The sequence below is a fragment of the Hibiscus syriacus genome, unplaced genomic scaffold (genome assembly GCF_006381635.1).
Source record: "Hibiscus syriacus cultivar Baekdansim isolate YM2019G1 unplaced genomic scaffold, ASM638163v2 tig00000340_pilon, whole genome shotgun sequence".
NCBI classification, from domain to species: domain Eukaryota; kingdom Viridiplantae; phylum Streptophyta; class Magnoliopsida; order Malvales; family Malvaceae; genus Hibiscus; species Hibiscus syriacus.
The window spans coordinates 11,525,491-11,541,786 of NW_024061783.1; the positions used below are offsets into that span (position 1 = coordinate 11,525,491).

A 16,296-nucleotide genomic window follows, 5' to 3' on the forward strand; every position below is an offset into this window, starting at 1 on the left:
AAATCACAGTTTTATTACATTGCTTAGGTGGCACATAATTAAAACAAAGGGAGACAACTTTTATATTATTTTATAGATTTTATTAATTACATATAAAAAATTTTAAAACTCCAAATATCATTATTTTTATTTTATTTTATTTTATTAATTATAAACCTACATGCTATTAGTTGTTTAAAATATCAATTTTTTTATTAAATCATAAAAACTCAAAACTTCAACCACCCTTAAAAGCTCAAGTTCATATGTACACTTTTTTTAATTATTCTTCTGCCTATTCTACTATTGGTTCTTTTAAATCCTTTACTTCTCTATTTTTTTTATTTTGTACCATAATATTTTTCAGTAATTATTCTGAACAATAATTTGAATTTATTTAATAGATCATATAAAAATCTATCTTAACTAGTTTTTTTATTTATTATTATGTATTACATAATTTTTCATATACATTATATGTATATAATATATATATTATATATGCGCCTTATTTTACTCGGGCAAGCGCTTTTTTGCGCCTTCCGCCCGGGCTATATGAGAACTTCAAGCGTCCTTCACAACATTGAGTTAAAATAGTATAATAACAAAGAATGGCAGATAGACACCCATACCAGTGATTGGTTCCCAGTGATCTCATTTGGAACTTTTGGCCTATATTTTTCAGTCCATGGCAGAGAAGAATGCTGGAGCAGTTGCCCTCCTTTCTTGGCAGATGGGACACTTGCACTTGGACATTTGGCTAATGCTGCTGGTGAAGAGTTGCCAAAGCAAGAAGCAAAATAAGCTAAGACAGCGCATTTAAATAAAATTAAATGCATTCAGAGTCCATCCATGTGAATGCAACTATATACACAATTCACTGAAAGATATATACAGTATTCAGAAATAGTAGCATCAAACTGATATCAAGCGTCAAAATCCATAATTCATACCTTCAATGGGAAGACCACTCATAACATGTAGAATGTATGCTAGACACCATAAAATAGTATTTAATAGAGCCAACTCATCAAGACTCTTCTTAGGTAGAGAAGGAGCGTCGGTGACTGCAGATTTGTTTAACTGTCCTTTCAATGGAGCTTTTCCATGATTTGAAGCACGGATCATGTCAAACAATCCATCCTCGGTAAGAAATTTAGTGCTACAATAAGAAATAGAAGCCATGCATAAACAAGAGTAGCATGAAAATTATAACACACATCTAAAACTTTCAAACGAGGCAGAAAACAAACCCAAGCTCTTTGGCTTTAGAGGACTTTCGACCTCCAATATCTTCATCACACAAAAGATAATTCTGCAGATGGAAAATGTTGACCACTCTCAAATATTGGGACAGGAAATTAAGGTATTATCAGGAAGAAGTGTGGAATAACCGTTTTCTTGCTGACAGATCCAGTAATACGACCACCATGGCGTTTGATTAAGTCCTCTGCTTCTTCTCTTTCCAGACTGCAAAGGTCAAAGTTCAATGATTATGGGGCCATGAAGAACAAATAACATCAAGGGAAATCATCCATAAGCATTTAATAAAAAAAGAACATACAATAATAATCACAAGAAATATCATGTTATGAATAACCTTCCTAGAAAACTGTGGCTTATTGGTCCGTGCTGCTGAGAGATGTATATGTGCATCAAGAATAATTTTCCACAGAACAGAAAGTGGTATAAATACTTACAAACCAATACCAGTAACAAATGCAATACCTGTCAAGTGTTCCACTAATTACAAAAGTTAGACCAGTTAAGCAATCAGGGGCGCCTTCAGGGACTTCCTGACATTACAGAAATTCAGTGTTACCAAGACTAGTAGACCCACTATAACAATTAAATCAGAAATTTCTTTTATATCTTCACCTTCTCTCCTTTATGTGGAGGGTCTTTCCTTTCTCCAAAATTCATAAATCCACCCCGTCCACCACCTCTTCCTCTTCCACTAGTTGATCCTGTTGATGCGCCCCTGCCACCACGACCCCCTCCACCAGACTTTACGGAAGACTCCAAATCTTCAACATCGTCTTCATCGCTTTTGTCAATATCACCACCTTTGCCTCTTCCGTTAGCTGGGCCTTTTGTCGCACACCTGCCACCACGACTCTTTCCACCTGACTTTACAGGAGACGCCAAATCTTTAACATCATCTTCATCACTTTCACCAACATCTACAGCTTTTTGGGCAACACTCTTGCCTGAACCACTCTTTCAGTTTCTTAATTGGAGTGACATCAACAGAGTTCTTAGATTTGGATAGAACAAAATCATCATCAACATCATCTTTGCTTGGTTTCTTTGAAGGTGGGGCTTTTTCAATACTGTCATTTTGAACTTTTCTCTTGGCTGGAAGTTCATTTGCTTGTCCATCCTTATTTTCTTGTCCATCGTTCACCTTTTGCTTTTCTGCTGGAAAATACTTGCTAGTTCTCCTCCTGCCTGAATTTTCTTGGCCTCCAGGTACCTTGAATAATTGCAAAAGGGGGAAATCATATTAACAAATAAACATTTAAAAGCAAGTTTCACAGATATCTTCATGATTGCATATGGCGACCAATAGGTATAGATCCATATCTGCTCACTTATGTTTTTTTCATTGTCATCTTCCTCTTGAATACAGGATTTAATGCATGGAGCCAGCCCATTATGCATAGAATGAGTCACAGAAATTCTTCCCAGAATTATGAAACAGTCTACATAAAAGGTTTGGATGGCAATAGATGAAATTAATTCAAATCAATCTCAACATTATAACCAAGTCTAAGAATAGTGAACTATGATGAAATCATATTAAAAAATAAATATTTAAGACCAAGTTCCACAGACATCTTCATGATTGCATAGGGGAAACCATAGGTATAGACCCATATCTGCTCACTATTGCTTTCTTCATTTTCATTTCCCTCTTGAATACAAGATTAAACGGATGAAGCCAGTCCATTATGCGTTGAATGAGTCACGGAAATTCTTCCCAGAATTATGAAACAGCCTAAATAAAATCTTAAGATTGCAATTACATGAAAGTCATCCAAATCGGTCTCAACATTATAACCAACCTAAATAAAATCTTAAGATTGCAATTACATGAAAGTCATCCAAATCGGTCTCAACATTATAACCAAGTCCAAGAATAGTGAACTATGATGAAATCTTATCCTAGAAAACAAACATAGATGATACACAAAAATATACTTACAGAATCTGCTTCCGTTTCTACTACATTTGCCGGCTTTGAAGCACTAACAGTGCCTTTGCCTTTATCGTGTGCTTTCATAAACCACTTCCTGATATCCGACTGCAATTAACACTGAAGTAAGCCCATTGAACAAAAACAATAAAGAATCAACATAATTAAAAATTAAGTTTTGCATATAAACCTAAATTTCCCTAGTAACTAAAAACTATCACATTTCATATACGAACCCTAATCCTATTTGTCTGTTGCAGAATAACGAAAAAAATGGGGGAGCCCCTCAGTTTTAGTTTATATAACTAAAAAAACCCTTAAACCCTAACTATCAACAAGTTCATATTTAAAATTGGAAAAAAAATTAAAAAAAAAGTCAGGAACTCACCATATCCGATGCATAAACAAATCAAATTTCTTAGGGATTTCGCCTTCTCAAAACAATCTGCACGAGAAATTTCCACCGGTGTAAGATTTGCCAAAAAAATGTGCTCACTTCGCAACTTTTTCAAATTGAACTTTAACAACAACAAATTGATCACATGGTTTCCCAAAAAAGGAGCAGAGAATTTTACTGTCAACTATAGGGTTTCCTTGAAAGTTGAAACCAGAAAGTAAAATGATTTTTTTAGTCAATTAAAATTTGATTACAATAAAATCATTCCTCCGTTAAAAATGAAATAGACCTTGATGAAGTCTAGTATTATAATAGTTTTAGTCTCCAAAATTTATACATTTTATCAATTTAATCTTATTTTAAAATAATTTAATAAATTTAACCATTTAAGTTTAAAAATAATATTGATTTAGTTATCGTACTCCAACATTAACAAAATGCTTCTCTACGCAATGTTTTATCTCGATCACAATACTTTGCATCCTATAGTTTTAATGTATTTATTTAATTTATAAAAAATAATATATTAAATATTTTATAAAAAATATTAAGGTAGGTTTGTGTAAAGAAAAAAAATCTATTAAAGTAAAAATCTATTAAAATTGTAATATTTGAATGATTTATAATTTATAAGTTTTAAAATCATGATTATTCGGATCAAATTTTATTTTTTATTTATTTTATTTTTTATAATTAAAAATAATTTATATTTAAAATAGTAAAATAAAACTTTACTAATGTTCAAAAATGATAAAATAATTATTGTCAAAATAAAGTCTAAAATATTATTAATATAAAAATAAGAATAAAATTAAGTTGAGTGAAATTATTACGATCTTTTAAGATGTCACCGAAAAGCTTACTACCTAACGAAAAATTAAATTTGGATTAATTAAGATGTCATTGTCCACCACCTTGATCTTGGAAATATATGTATCGATAATGAGAGTAAATCCATACCTCTTTTGTTCTCTCTCAATCAAAGTGTCTCTCGTTTAGTTTTTCATGATTGATTCTCCATCTCATGATATCTTGCTGGTTGGGAGGAAAATACTATTCTTTTCGAGCTTCAAACATTTGACGGCTTCATTGCTTTCATTCTCATCAAAGGATAAATCTAGCACAATTAATTTTTGTCGAGCTTGTGCATACAATTAACTTTTCTAAAACCAAAAAGATGGAGTTTCTTGTCTATGGATGTATCCTTAGTTATATATTCATTAAGGAGAGTATTGAATGTTCGTTAGATGTTGGTCGCTTTTTGCCTTACCCCATCACTCTCAAATATCCCAAGAAATCAGAAAAGGAGACTCTCGTCATGTAGGAGCCGCGTCACCCCTAGATAACCAGATGTCCTCATCGCGTAGGAATCGTGTTATCATCATCCCTAAAGATGGTCGGTCGTCCTCATCGTATAGGAACCGTGTCATCCACCGATCAGATCTCCTTATCACGTAGGAGTAGTGTCACCCTTAGACGACCAGAACTCTTCATCACATATGAGCAGTGTCGTCCTCAATAACAAACATATCAAATTTCTAGAACAAAAAGAGAACCGAACAAAAACTTGTATTTTTTCGTCTTTGCCATATTCTTGTTAACACAAGAATGTGCAAAGAGGGGCAGTTGTAGACACCCGTTTTTGTCCGGGTCTTAAAATTATTATTATTATTATTTATTACATTTTTGCAGGCTCTATCGAAGCCCATTACAAAGAACCCAAATTACATCAGCACTGTAACATCCTCAATACCGGGTTAGTGACTAAATTGTAAAATTTCAGAATTTGGGGATAAAAGTAGAAAAGTTGAATAGTTCAATGATTTATGTGGAGATATTTCCTGAAAATCATTAGTAATTATTAAAGGAGATTAAGGGAAAAATGGTCTTTGTTATCTAAAGATAATTATCTTATCTCTTTTAAGAGATAAGCTTGTGGGGAGAGTTATCTGGAAAACTCTTCTCCCTTCTTCTTCCTCCTCCACGTGAGAGCTCAAGCAAAAGTAAGATTTCTTGTTGTTGATTATTAGCTGAAATTTAAGGTTGAGTTTTGATTATTAGGTGATAATTAAGCATAAGAAGAGCTTAAATTATCTTGAAACAATAAGATGAAGAAAATATAGGGAATTAAAGAAAAGAGAGGAATAAGTGAAATCTTGAAAGAGGGTTTTTTAATGAGGTTTTAGAGTGAATTTGACTTGTCATCAATCTAATTAACATGTATGAAGTGTTAGAATTAGATTTGTAACATGTTAAAATTTGGGTATGATTCTTGAATTTCTTAAGGAGAATAGGATATGGAGGTTAAAGAAGTGATTATTGAGTAGAAATGAGTGTAAATATGTATATGTAAGTTAGGAATATGAAAGATGATGAAATATGAAGCATTTGAGTTGAATTAAATGGATTTTCGGGCTTAAAATACAAATTATGGGCAAGGTGTATTGATGCACATTGAATGTGCATCAATGCACTCTTTAAAGAAGAAACATCGAATGCATAAGGAGTGCATCGATGCTGTAACATCCCAAATCAGGATCAGTGACTAAATTGCAAACTTTGAAAGTTTTGTGTTCAATTTAGAAATGAAATTAAAAGTCTCGGGATTTAAGTAAAGAATTTTAATATTGGATTAAATAGCAAAGATAGATGAACTAAAGGGGGAAAATGGTCTTTTCATGGGAAAGATTTTTATCTTCCCTTTTTGAGTATTATATAAACGTGGGAAATATGAGAGAGTTCCAGACTTCTCTTCTTCATTCTCTTCTTTTCCACCGTGAAGCCATAAGCAAAGGTAAGATCTCTTGTTAGTTGATATTTTACTGAATTTAGGATTTGATTATGATTATTGGATGATAATTAAGCTTAAGGAAAGCTTAAATCATCTTAAAAACAAAGGATGGTGGAATTAGGAGAGATTAAAGATTTTGAGTTTTTGAATGAAATCTTGAAATAAAGTTGATAAGTTGAATTTTAAGTTGAATTTGACTTGTCAATAGTTGAATTAAGAGATTTGGAGTGATATAAAGGAATTTAGAACATGTTGAAATTTGAGTATAATTATTGAATTTCATTAAGAGGAGAGGATTTTGAGGATTAAGATGGGTTAAATGAGTATAAATGGGCTTAAGTATGTGTGTTTGAGTTTAGTATATGAAAGGTTGAAATATGAAGTGTTTTAAGATGAAAGAAGTAAATTTCGTGTTGAAATATGATTTCTGGGCTAGGGGAATCGGTACCCATTCAAGGGGAATCGATACCCCCTCAAACGAACCAGAAATTCCTGAATCTCATAGGGGAACCGATTCCCCCACAGGAGGGAACCGATTCCCCCTAAAGGAAAATTGTGAATATGGGTTTAATAAGTTCGTTTAAGTTGTTAGTATCCAATTACAAGGTGTAGATATCTAATGATTGCCTCAAAATGTACATTTATGTAGATTCTGCGCGTAAAGCAATTCCGGAACATTTGGCATGTAAGATCGATCAAGGGAAAGATAAGAGATTGGAATTGACTAGTGAGGCCAAGGTGAGTGCATACTAGTGACATGTAGTGTTTAATGGAAATAAGACTTGCGATGAGTCTATTTCCTAGAGTAATATGCATGAAGTCATAGACATGATTATGTGTTGGTTATAACTATATGTGATTATATGTATTACATTGATTGTATGTATGCATGACTAAAGATAATGATATGCTTTGTATATGCAATATGATTTATGTAAGACTTTATTATGTAATAATGGAAGAACATGGAATAAGTTATATGATAGAGTCATAAGAAATGAAATGAACATGAGAGAATAAGATAATCAAGTATAAGTCATATGATATGGTATAAGTAATTATACGAGAAATGTTAGGAGACTCTAAGAGAATAGTATGAATTCGAGGGCATAAATAAGGATACATAAGTTATATAGAGAAGATTGATAAATTAAAGGAAACTATGGTTTATGTATTAAAGTGAAGAGCTACAAAGTTTTATTAAAGAGTATTGTGGAAGTCATGAGAAATTGAACTAAATAAATAGATGGTTTATGTGAGTGAAAAGGGAAAATGATATAAAATAAGTGGAAATTATTTATAGGATAGAATGATACTAATTGAACCTGTAATATAAACTTTATAATGGAGTACTTGGGTAAAATCATTATATGATACAATTTTAGAATATTACTATACAAATTATATTAAAATAGTATATATGAGAATATGAGTAAGTTTATAGGTTATTGATAGGACATATAAGAGTATATAAATGTATGATAATATGAAAAGTGAACTAAGTTTAATGATGTTAACCCTATGAGTAGAAGTTATGTGATTATAAGTAACATGATTTATGATCACAAGATATGATACATGATATGAGAATATAAAAGAGAAATATATGTTATTGAAATATTATATGATTATGCGATTATATGAAAATGTTCTACGCGTAAGTGAACCATGTGTTTATATGTATATGGGATATGTGATTTATTGACGATGAGCTATGTGAAGAACTACATGACTATGTGTATATGTGAATGTATGTTAACATAAATATTAATGCCCATGTTATGTGTCATGAGAGCTAGGGGTATAATTGGCATGCCAAGAGTCGAGGGTCTATGTGGTCCTTCGGGACATATATGTATTCTTTGGAACATGTGTGAAGTCTGGCGAGACACGTACTTGATCCTTGGCATATGTATATGATTCTTAAGGAATGATATGTGGTCCTTCGGGACATATATGTATTCATTGGAACATGTGTGAAGTCTGGTGAGACACATACTTGATCCCTAGTATATGTATATGATTATTAAGGAATGATATGTGGTCCTTATGGACATTATTATATGGCACTAGGGTGCAATTCTACGCGGCACTCTGGTGCAATTCTACGTGGCACTTCGGTGCAATTATACGAGCTGTGGTGACAGCATAGTGCACAACCTCTATAGACTCACATATCTATAGTTCTCACATGTGTACATGGGCTTTGAAAAGAGAACATAATTTGATATAATGATATGTGTATTTCTCGTGACATGGTAGAAGTACATATATGTCATGGTGATATGAGATGCTATGCGTTTATGTATTATATGATTATAGAAATTAGTAATGTATTGTGGCATATTAAAATATATATAATATGTTTATATTCATTATATGCTCATATGACAGAATTGAAGTAATGACAAGGGAATTAGTAAGGATAAACAGGTTGGTGATATGAGAACAATGTATGTGATATATGTATATGATGTGTGATATGAATTGCATGATATGATATATCTGTGATAGGGGTTTTAGTATCTGTTACATAATATACATGATATGTTGTATATGTAAATGAGTTGTATAATTTGATAGCATAAAACAGTCATGCATGATTAGTGGGTATGAATTCCGTTAGATGTGTTTTCTTTATGCCTCACTAAGTCATCGACTTAGCGTGTGAGTGTTTCACCCGCAGGTTACCGAAAGTGAATATAGAAGCTGTGAGGAGTAATACAAGTCATCATCTCCCTTACAAGATTTCAGATCAGAAAATAGATGAGTTAAATGATTTTTGTTATTTTGAATATAGTTGGCATGTACTAATTGATTGAGTTAAATATGCTCTGATCAATTTTTGGTTATTGTGGTCAAATTATGTAACTAAACTGCTTTTACTTTAATGAAAGTTTTAAATTTTCTTTGAATTTTGTCAAGAGTCAAAGTTTGAAAAGTCAATGTGACACCTCGGACTCGTATCCGGGTCGGGTACGGGTTGGGGGTGTTACAGATGCATCCCTTTAAAAATGAAAACATCGAAGGTAATTTGTGTATCAATGCATGTGTAGTGCATCGATGCACATGTTAAAGAATGCATTGATGCACTGTAGAATGCATCGATGCACTTCAAGGGGAAATTGAAATAGACATTTCTTTTGGTCTAAGAAATGATAGATTAGTGTATATCAATTGGATACTGATATGTATCAATGTATGATTATATAGATATCGAGTACGAATAAGTCTGGGTCGATTGGAAAGTTAAGATTCGATCGAAAGAGAGGAAAATCATAAAGTGTATTGGAACGTAGTGAGGCCAAGGTGAGTGCACATTATATAGTGTATTAATGGAAATAAGACTTGTGACAAGTCTATTTCCTATAGTAGAATGCATGAATTCATTAATATGAGCATATGTATGACATGTTATGTGTGTGTTATTGATTGTTACATATGTTAATGATATGAGTGAATAAATATTTATATGATACATGTTAATTGTCCATGATATATGCACACATGATAATATGATATAAGTTAAATTATGTAATATGATACATAACTATGAGATAAGTAAAAGAAATGTATATATGATAGAGATTATGTATGTGATAAATGAATGATATGAAAAGTGACATGAACTACGCGAAAAGAAACTACTTGATTACAAGTACATGTGAAAGAAGTTATGCGTTTATAAGAACATGTGATATGAATGTGTATATGTGATACTTGAAAGTGAATCATATTATTATATGAATATGAGAAATGATATGATAAAAGCTATAAGCATATGAGATATGACTATGTGAAACGATATAAAAAAGAATGCCCATGTAAGTGTTAGGAGAGCTAGAGGTATAGTTGGCATGCCAAAAGTCGAGGGTCTACGCGGTCATTCGGGACATAGTGGTCCTTCATGACATATGTGTTACATGTAGTCCTTTGGGATATCTACGTGGTCCTTCGGGACAAATTCTACGCGCCCCTAGTGGGAATTATACGAGCTGTGGTGACAGCATAGTGCACAACCTCAATAGACTCACATATCTACAGTTCTCACATGTGTACATGGGCTAATAAAGAGATAATTGTGAAATCAATGTATGTATATATGTATATGAATTGCATGATATGATATGTGTGATATGGGTTATTGTATATGTTACATGAATATATGTTGATGTATATGTGAGTGAGTATAAATGACTTATATATGATGATATAAGAATTTGTTATAAGTTATAGAATATGAATGTAAGAGATCATATGAATAAGAAATAAGAGATATGAAGTATAATAGTATAGGAGCAAGATAAAAACAAAAATGATGATATGTATGTAATTGTTATATGAAAAGCATATGAGTGAGATGATTTGATATGATGTGTATGATATGATAATAATAGTTGTTCCTACATGATTACAAGTTAGAGTTTACATTATATATTTATTCGCCTCACTAAGTCATAGACTTAGCGTGTGAGTGTTTCACAAGCAGATTCTTACAAGCTTATGGATTGTTGAGGTGTAAGTCAGGTCAGCATTTTTCCTTACAAAGTTTCAGATCAGAAAATAGATGATTTAAATGTATTTTATGGTATAAAAGTCTAGTTGGCATGTATTTAAAGATTTGAATTGTATAAGCTCTGATAGTTCTGTAAACGTTTTGAATAAGTTATATGTTATAAAAGTTTTTAAATTACTCACTAATTTATACAAGTAAATGTTTTAAAAAGTCAATGTGACACCTCAGACTCGGATCCAGGTCGGATTCGGGTTGGGGGTGTTACATTTAATGGTATCAGAGCTACGATTTAGTCGATTCTAGGCTAAAAATGAAGTAAAAAAAGTGTTTTAAAAAGTACACATGCCAACACAAAGTGGGAAATTTTCTGATCTGATAGGGTAAGGAGTGTGCTGTCTTGTTAATAAGTTAAATTGTTATGTTTTATAAGATAAATGAATACTTGAGAATGATTTATGAGATATATATGTTTATATGATATGATAGAAGATATGTGAACATATGCAAATGACATATGTTATATGATATGAATTGGATGATCATATGCACACGTGATATGTGATAGAAGAAATGATATGAGCAAATGAATCTATGAGAGCTTCCAAAGTGAAGCACAAGACGATAGACCTGAAGGTAATAGCATTCACCTGCCCTGGCCAGGCAGGGAGAAGAGCGAAAACCTTAGGGAATGCCTGTATATGATTAAAGAATGAATCATGATGTAGAAAGGTATTCCAATATGTTTTCAATTATATACTTCGTTAACTCATAGAATGAATGTATCAAAATAGTTAAAAGAGTTATGAGCACCCGAGCTCAAGGGTGAATTTGAGGAAGGTTCTATTGTTACAGACCTTTGGATAAATGATATTAAGATAATGCTAGAAGGTGTTCATTTCTCCAAAGTGGAGAAATTAAATTGAGAAGTTCGTTATTACGTGGATAATATAGAATATGGTGAACAAATGTCACCATAAAAACGTTAAAAGATCAAGTGATGTGGTTAGAATTTGAAAAAGGATTCAAGAATAAGTGCATCAGTGATACGTTTATAAGATGAATGAAATCAGAGTTATGGATATGAAACCAAGGGGTAGTACTGTGTATAAGCAAGAGTGTGGAAATAATAAGGGTTTGTACTCTAGAAGAAAAAGTTAGTGTTGGCTAACAAGGTTACACGATGAAAAATGTGTTGATCATATGAATGTGATATAGTGAAGGAAATAACGATTCTTATGTTTGAGGGAAAGTAAGAATTGAAAGAGAAGTATAAAGTAATATGAAAAGATCATGTGCCTTAAAGTACAAATAAGAATTAAGAACTGATGAAAGGTTGGATGTATATGATTGGTTAATTAAGGCTTGTGCTCTAGATTGAACAGTTGTTATTGACTAGCCGTAAGAGTATAGGTGATAGAGTTAAAAAGATTGGAAGAAAAGATAAAGTGAGTTAATTAAGTATGATATGGATTTGAATATGGTTTTGTATTTGGATTATATAGATATGATGAAGACAAAGAGAAGAGTATTTACAAGTTTTAAAGAGAGCTTTGAGGAAGAAAAATATAAGTGCAAGAGATAGTGAATAATAAGGTTTTGTATAAGTAAAACTGATTATTAAAGTGATAAAGATGGGATAAAGTTGTGGAGATTTGTAACATCCTCAATACCGGGTTAGTGACTAAATTATAAAATTTTAGAATTTGGGGTTAAAAGTAGAAAAGTTGAATAGTTCAATGATTTATGTAGAGATATTTCCTGAAAGTTATTAGTAATTATTAAAGGAGATTAAGGGAAAAATAGTCTTTCTTATCTAAAGATAATTATCTTATCTCTTTATTAAGAGATAAGCTTATGGGGAGAGTTATCTGGAAAACTCTTCTCCCTTCTTCTTCCCCCTCCACGTGAGAGCTCAAGCAAAGGTAAGATTTCTTGTTGTTGATTATTAACTGAAATTTAAGGTTGAGTTTTGATTATTAGGTGATAATTATGCATAAGAAGAGCTTAAATTATCTTGAAACAATAAGATGAAGAGAATAGAGAGAATTAACGAAAAGAGAGGAATAAGTGAAATCTTGAAAGAGGGTTCTTTAATGAGGTTTTAGAGTGAATTTGAATTGTCATCAATCTAATTAACATGTATGAAGTGTTAGAATTAGATTTGTAACATGTTAAAATTTGGGTATGATTCTTGAATTTCTTAAGGAGAATAGGATATGGAGGTTAAAGAAGTGATTATTGAGTAGAAATGAGTGAAAATATGTATATGTAAGTTAGGAATATGAAAGGGGATGAAATATGAAGCATTTGAGTTGAATTAAATAGATTTTCGGGCTTAAAATGCAAATTCTAGGCAAGGTGTATCGATGCACATTGAATGTGCATCGATGCACTCTTTAAGAAGAAACATCGAAATGCAATTGGTGCATCGATGCATAAGGAGTGCATCGATGCATAAGAAGTGCATCGATGCATCCCTTTAAAAGTGAAAACATTGAAGGTAATTTGTGTATCGATGCATGGGTAGTGCATCGATGCACATGTTAAAGAATGCATCGATGCACTTCAAGGGGAAATTGAAATAGACATTTCTTTTGGTCTAAGAAATGATAGATTAGTGTATATCAGTTGGATATTGATATGTATCAATGTATGATTATATAGATATCGAGTATGAACAAGTCCGGGTCGATTGGCAAGTTAAGATTTGATCGAAAGAGAGGAAAATCATAAAGTGTATTAGAACGTAGTGAGGCCAAGGTGAGTGCACATTAGATAGTGTATTATGTATTAATGGAAATAAGACTTGTGACAAGTCTATTTCCTATAATAGAATGTATGAATTCATTAATATGAGCATATGTTTGACATGTTATGTGTGTGTTATTGATTGTTACATATGTTAATGATATGAGTGAATAAATGTTTATATGATACATGTTAATTGTCCATGATATATGCACACATGATAATATGATATAAGTTAAATTATGTATTATGATACATAACTATGAGATAAGTGAAGAAATGTATTTATGATAGAGATTATGTATGTGATAAATGAATGATATGAAAAGTGACATGAACTACGTGAAAAGAAGCTACCTGATTACAAGTACATGTGAAAGAAGTTATGAGTTTATAAGAACATGTGATATGAATGTGTATATGTGATACTTGAAAGTGAATCATATTATTATATGAATATGAGAAATGATATGATAAAAGCTATAAGCATATGAGATATATGACTATGTGAAACGATATAAAAAAGAATACCCATGTAAGTGTTAGGAGAGCTAGAGGTATAGTTGGCATGCCAAAAGTCGAGGGTCTACGCGGTCCTTCGGGCATAGTGGTCCTTCGGGACATATGTGTTACATGTAGTCCTTTGGGACATCTACGTGGTCCTTCGGGACAAATTCTACGCGCCCCTAGTGGGAATTATACGAGCTGTGGTGACAGCATAGTGCACAACCTCAATAGACTCACATATCTACAGTTCTCACATGTGTACATGGGCTAATAAAGAGATAATTGTGAAATCAATGTATGTGATATATGTATATGAATTGCATGATATGATATATGTGTGATATGGGTTATTGTATATGTTACATGAATATATGTTGATGTATATGTGAGTGAGTATAAATGACTTATATATGATAATATAAGAATTTGTTATAAGTTATAGAATATGAATGTAAGATATCATATGAATAGGAAATAAGAGATATGAAGTATAATAGTATAGGAGCAAGATAAAAACATAAATGATGATATGTATGTAATTGTTATATGAAAAGCATATGAGTGAGATGATTTGATATGATGTGTATGATATGATAATAATAGTTGTTCCTGCATGATTACAAGTTAGAGTTTACATTATATATTTATTCACCTCACTAAATCATAGACTTAGCGTGTAAGTGTTTCACACGCAGATTCTTACAAGCTTATGGATTGTTGAGGTGTAAGTCAGGTCAGCATTTTTCCTTACAAAGTTTCAGATCAGAAAATAGATGATTTAAATGTATTTTATGGTATAAAAGTCTAGTTGGCATGTATTTAAAAGATTTGAATTGTATAAGCTCTGAATAGTTCTGTAAACGTTTTGAATAAGTTATATGTTATAAAAGTTTTTAAATTACTCACTAATTTATACAAGTAAATGTTTTAAAAAGTCAATGTGACACCTCAGACTCGGATCCAGGTCGGATTCGGGTTGGGGGTGTTACAAGCACCAAGGCCAGCTCGCCCAATTTAGAACCCAATTGCTGACCCAAATGGAAGCCCACTCAGCAGACCCAGTTGTAGGACCCGAACCAACCCAACTCAATTTAACCCAACCCGACTAAGTTAGGGTTTCAAAACTCTAACTCCCATCAGTAGTAGTTACAGCCGATAATAACCAACCACCTAGCGTGTTGACGTCACCGCTCTTCTTCCTCGCCGTGCGAGTTAACTTCAAACACTCCCGAGCTGCTGGCGTCATCAACAGAAGCCACATAGTGCCCAAAACAGCAAAACATCAAACCAAATCAGAGAAAACAATAACCAAATCAAAACAAAATTTTAAAATACCCTATAATCCCAAAAAATCGGGGCTTACCTACCGAATTAGTCAGATAACCATACCCTATGCAAATATCATCAATCTCTACCCAAACCCCCCAGATATAACATTTAACCAGAGGAGAGAAAAAATATTTTCGAAGGGAAAGAAAAAAGAAAAATCAGAGAAGAACATCGGAAAAAAAGAAAAATACAGAGAAAAAGAGGAGTATTCGGGGATAGAGAGAAAAAAAAACAGAAATACAAAAAAATAGAGAGGGAGTTCGAAAGAAACAAAGAATATTGAAACTAAGTGTAATAGGAAGACTTACCTTACTTTGTTGGTCGTTGGAGACACCCTAGTCCGCCGGAAAGCTCAAACGTCGTTGGGATCCAAGTGGTCGAAAGGTATAATCCTAGATCTAGGGTTTTTTGTTTGGTTTTTGGGGAAAAGGCTTTATTTCAAGGTTTAGGGAAAAAAAGAATATTTTGAGGTGTTTGGTTTGTTCCCGACCACCGTGAATGGCAGACGGCGGCGACGATAGCTTGTGATCTTCCATGTGGGAGAATAGAGAGTTGGGAGAAATTGAATTTTCTCTCTACTTTGTTTAAAGGGGAATGAAAAAATGAGTGGATAACCTTGTTTTGGCCGTGTAGTACGGGTATATATATATAACCCAAAACGACACCATTTTACCCTAATCTCACCCGTGTTTTTGAGACTTTAGGGGTAAATAGCCATTTAAGCCCTTCACTCTTTGTAGCCGTCTATTTAGATCCTGAAACAAAATTGGTTATTATTGATTTTGAATCTTAAACTTTTTCATATTTGTTAGTTAGTCATCATATGTTTG

At 32.4% G+C, this 16,296-nt stretch overlaps 1 protein-coding gene across 1 annotated transcript in view; it reads right to left on the reverse strand.

Moving 5' to 3' along the window:
- The window catches only part of LOC120204352 (replication factor C subunit 1-like), a 29,275-nt gene extending 25,524 nt beyond the window's left edge, over nucleotides 1-3,751 (reverse strand). The window contains 9 exon segments of the mRNA XM_039204445.1: nucleotides 612-763; nucleotides 993-1,141; nucleotides 1,233-1,294; nucleotides 1,374-1,449; nucleotides 1,708-1,775; nucleotides 1,858-2,202; nucleotides 2,204-2,455; nucleotides 3,188-3,286; nucleotides 3,567-3,751. Coding sequence (XP_039060376.1) covers nucleotides 612-763; nucleotides 993-1,141; nucleotides 1,233-1,294; nucleotides 1,374-1,449; nucleotides 1,708-1,775; nucleotides 1,858-2,202; nucleotides 2,204-2,455; nucleotides 3,188-3,286; nucleotides 3,567-3,569 — 1,206 coding nt within the window. The 5' untranslated portion in view covers nucleotides 3,570-3,751.
- Between the last annotated feature and the right edge of the window lie 12,545 nt (nucleotides 3,752-16,296).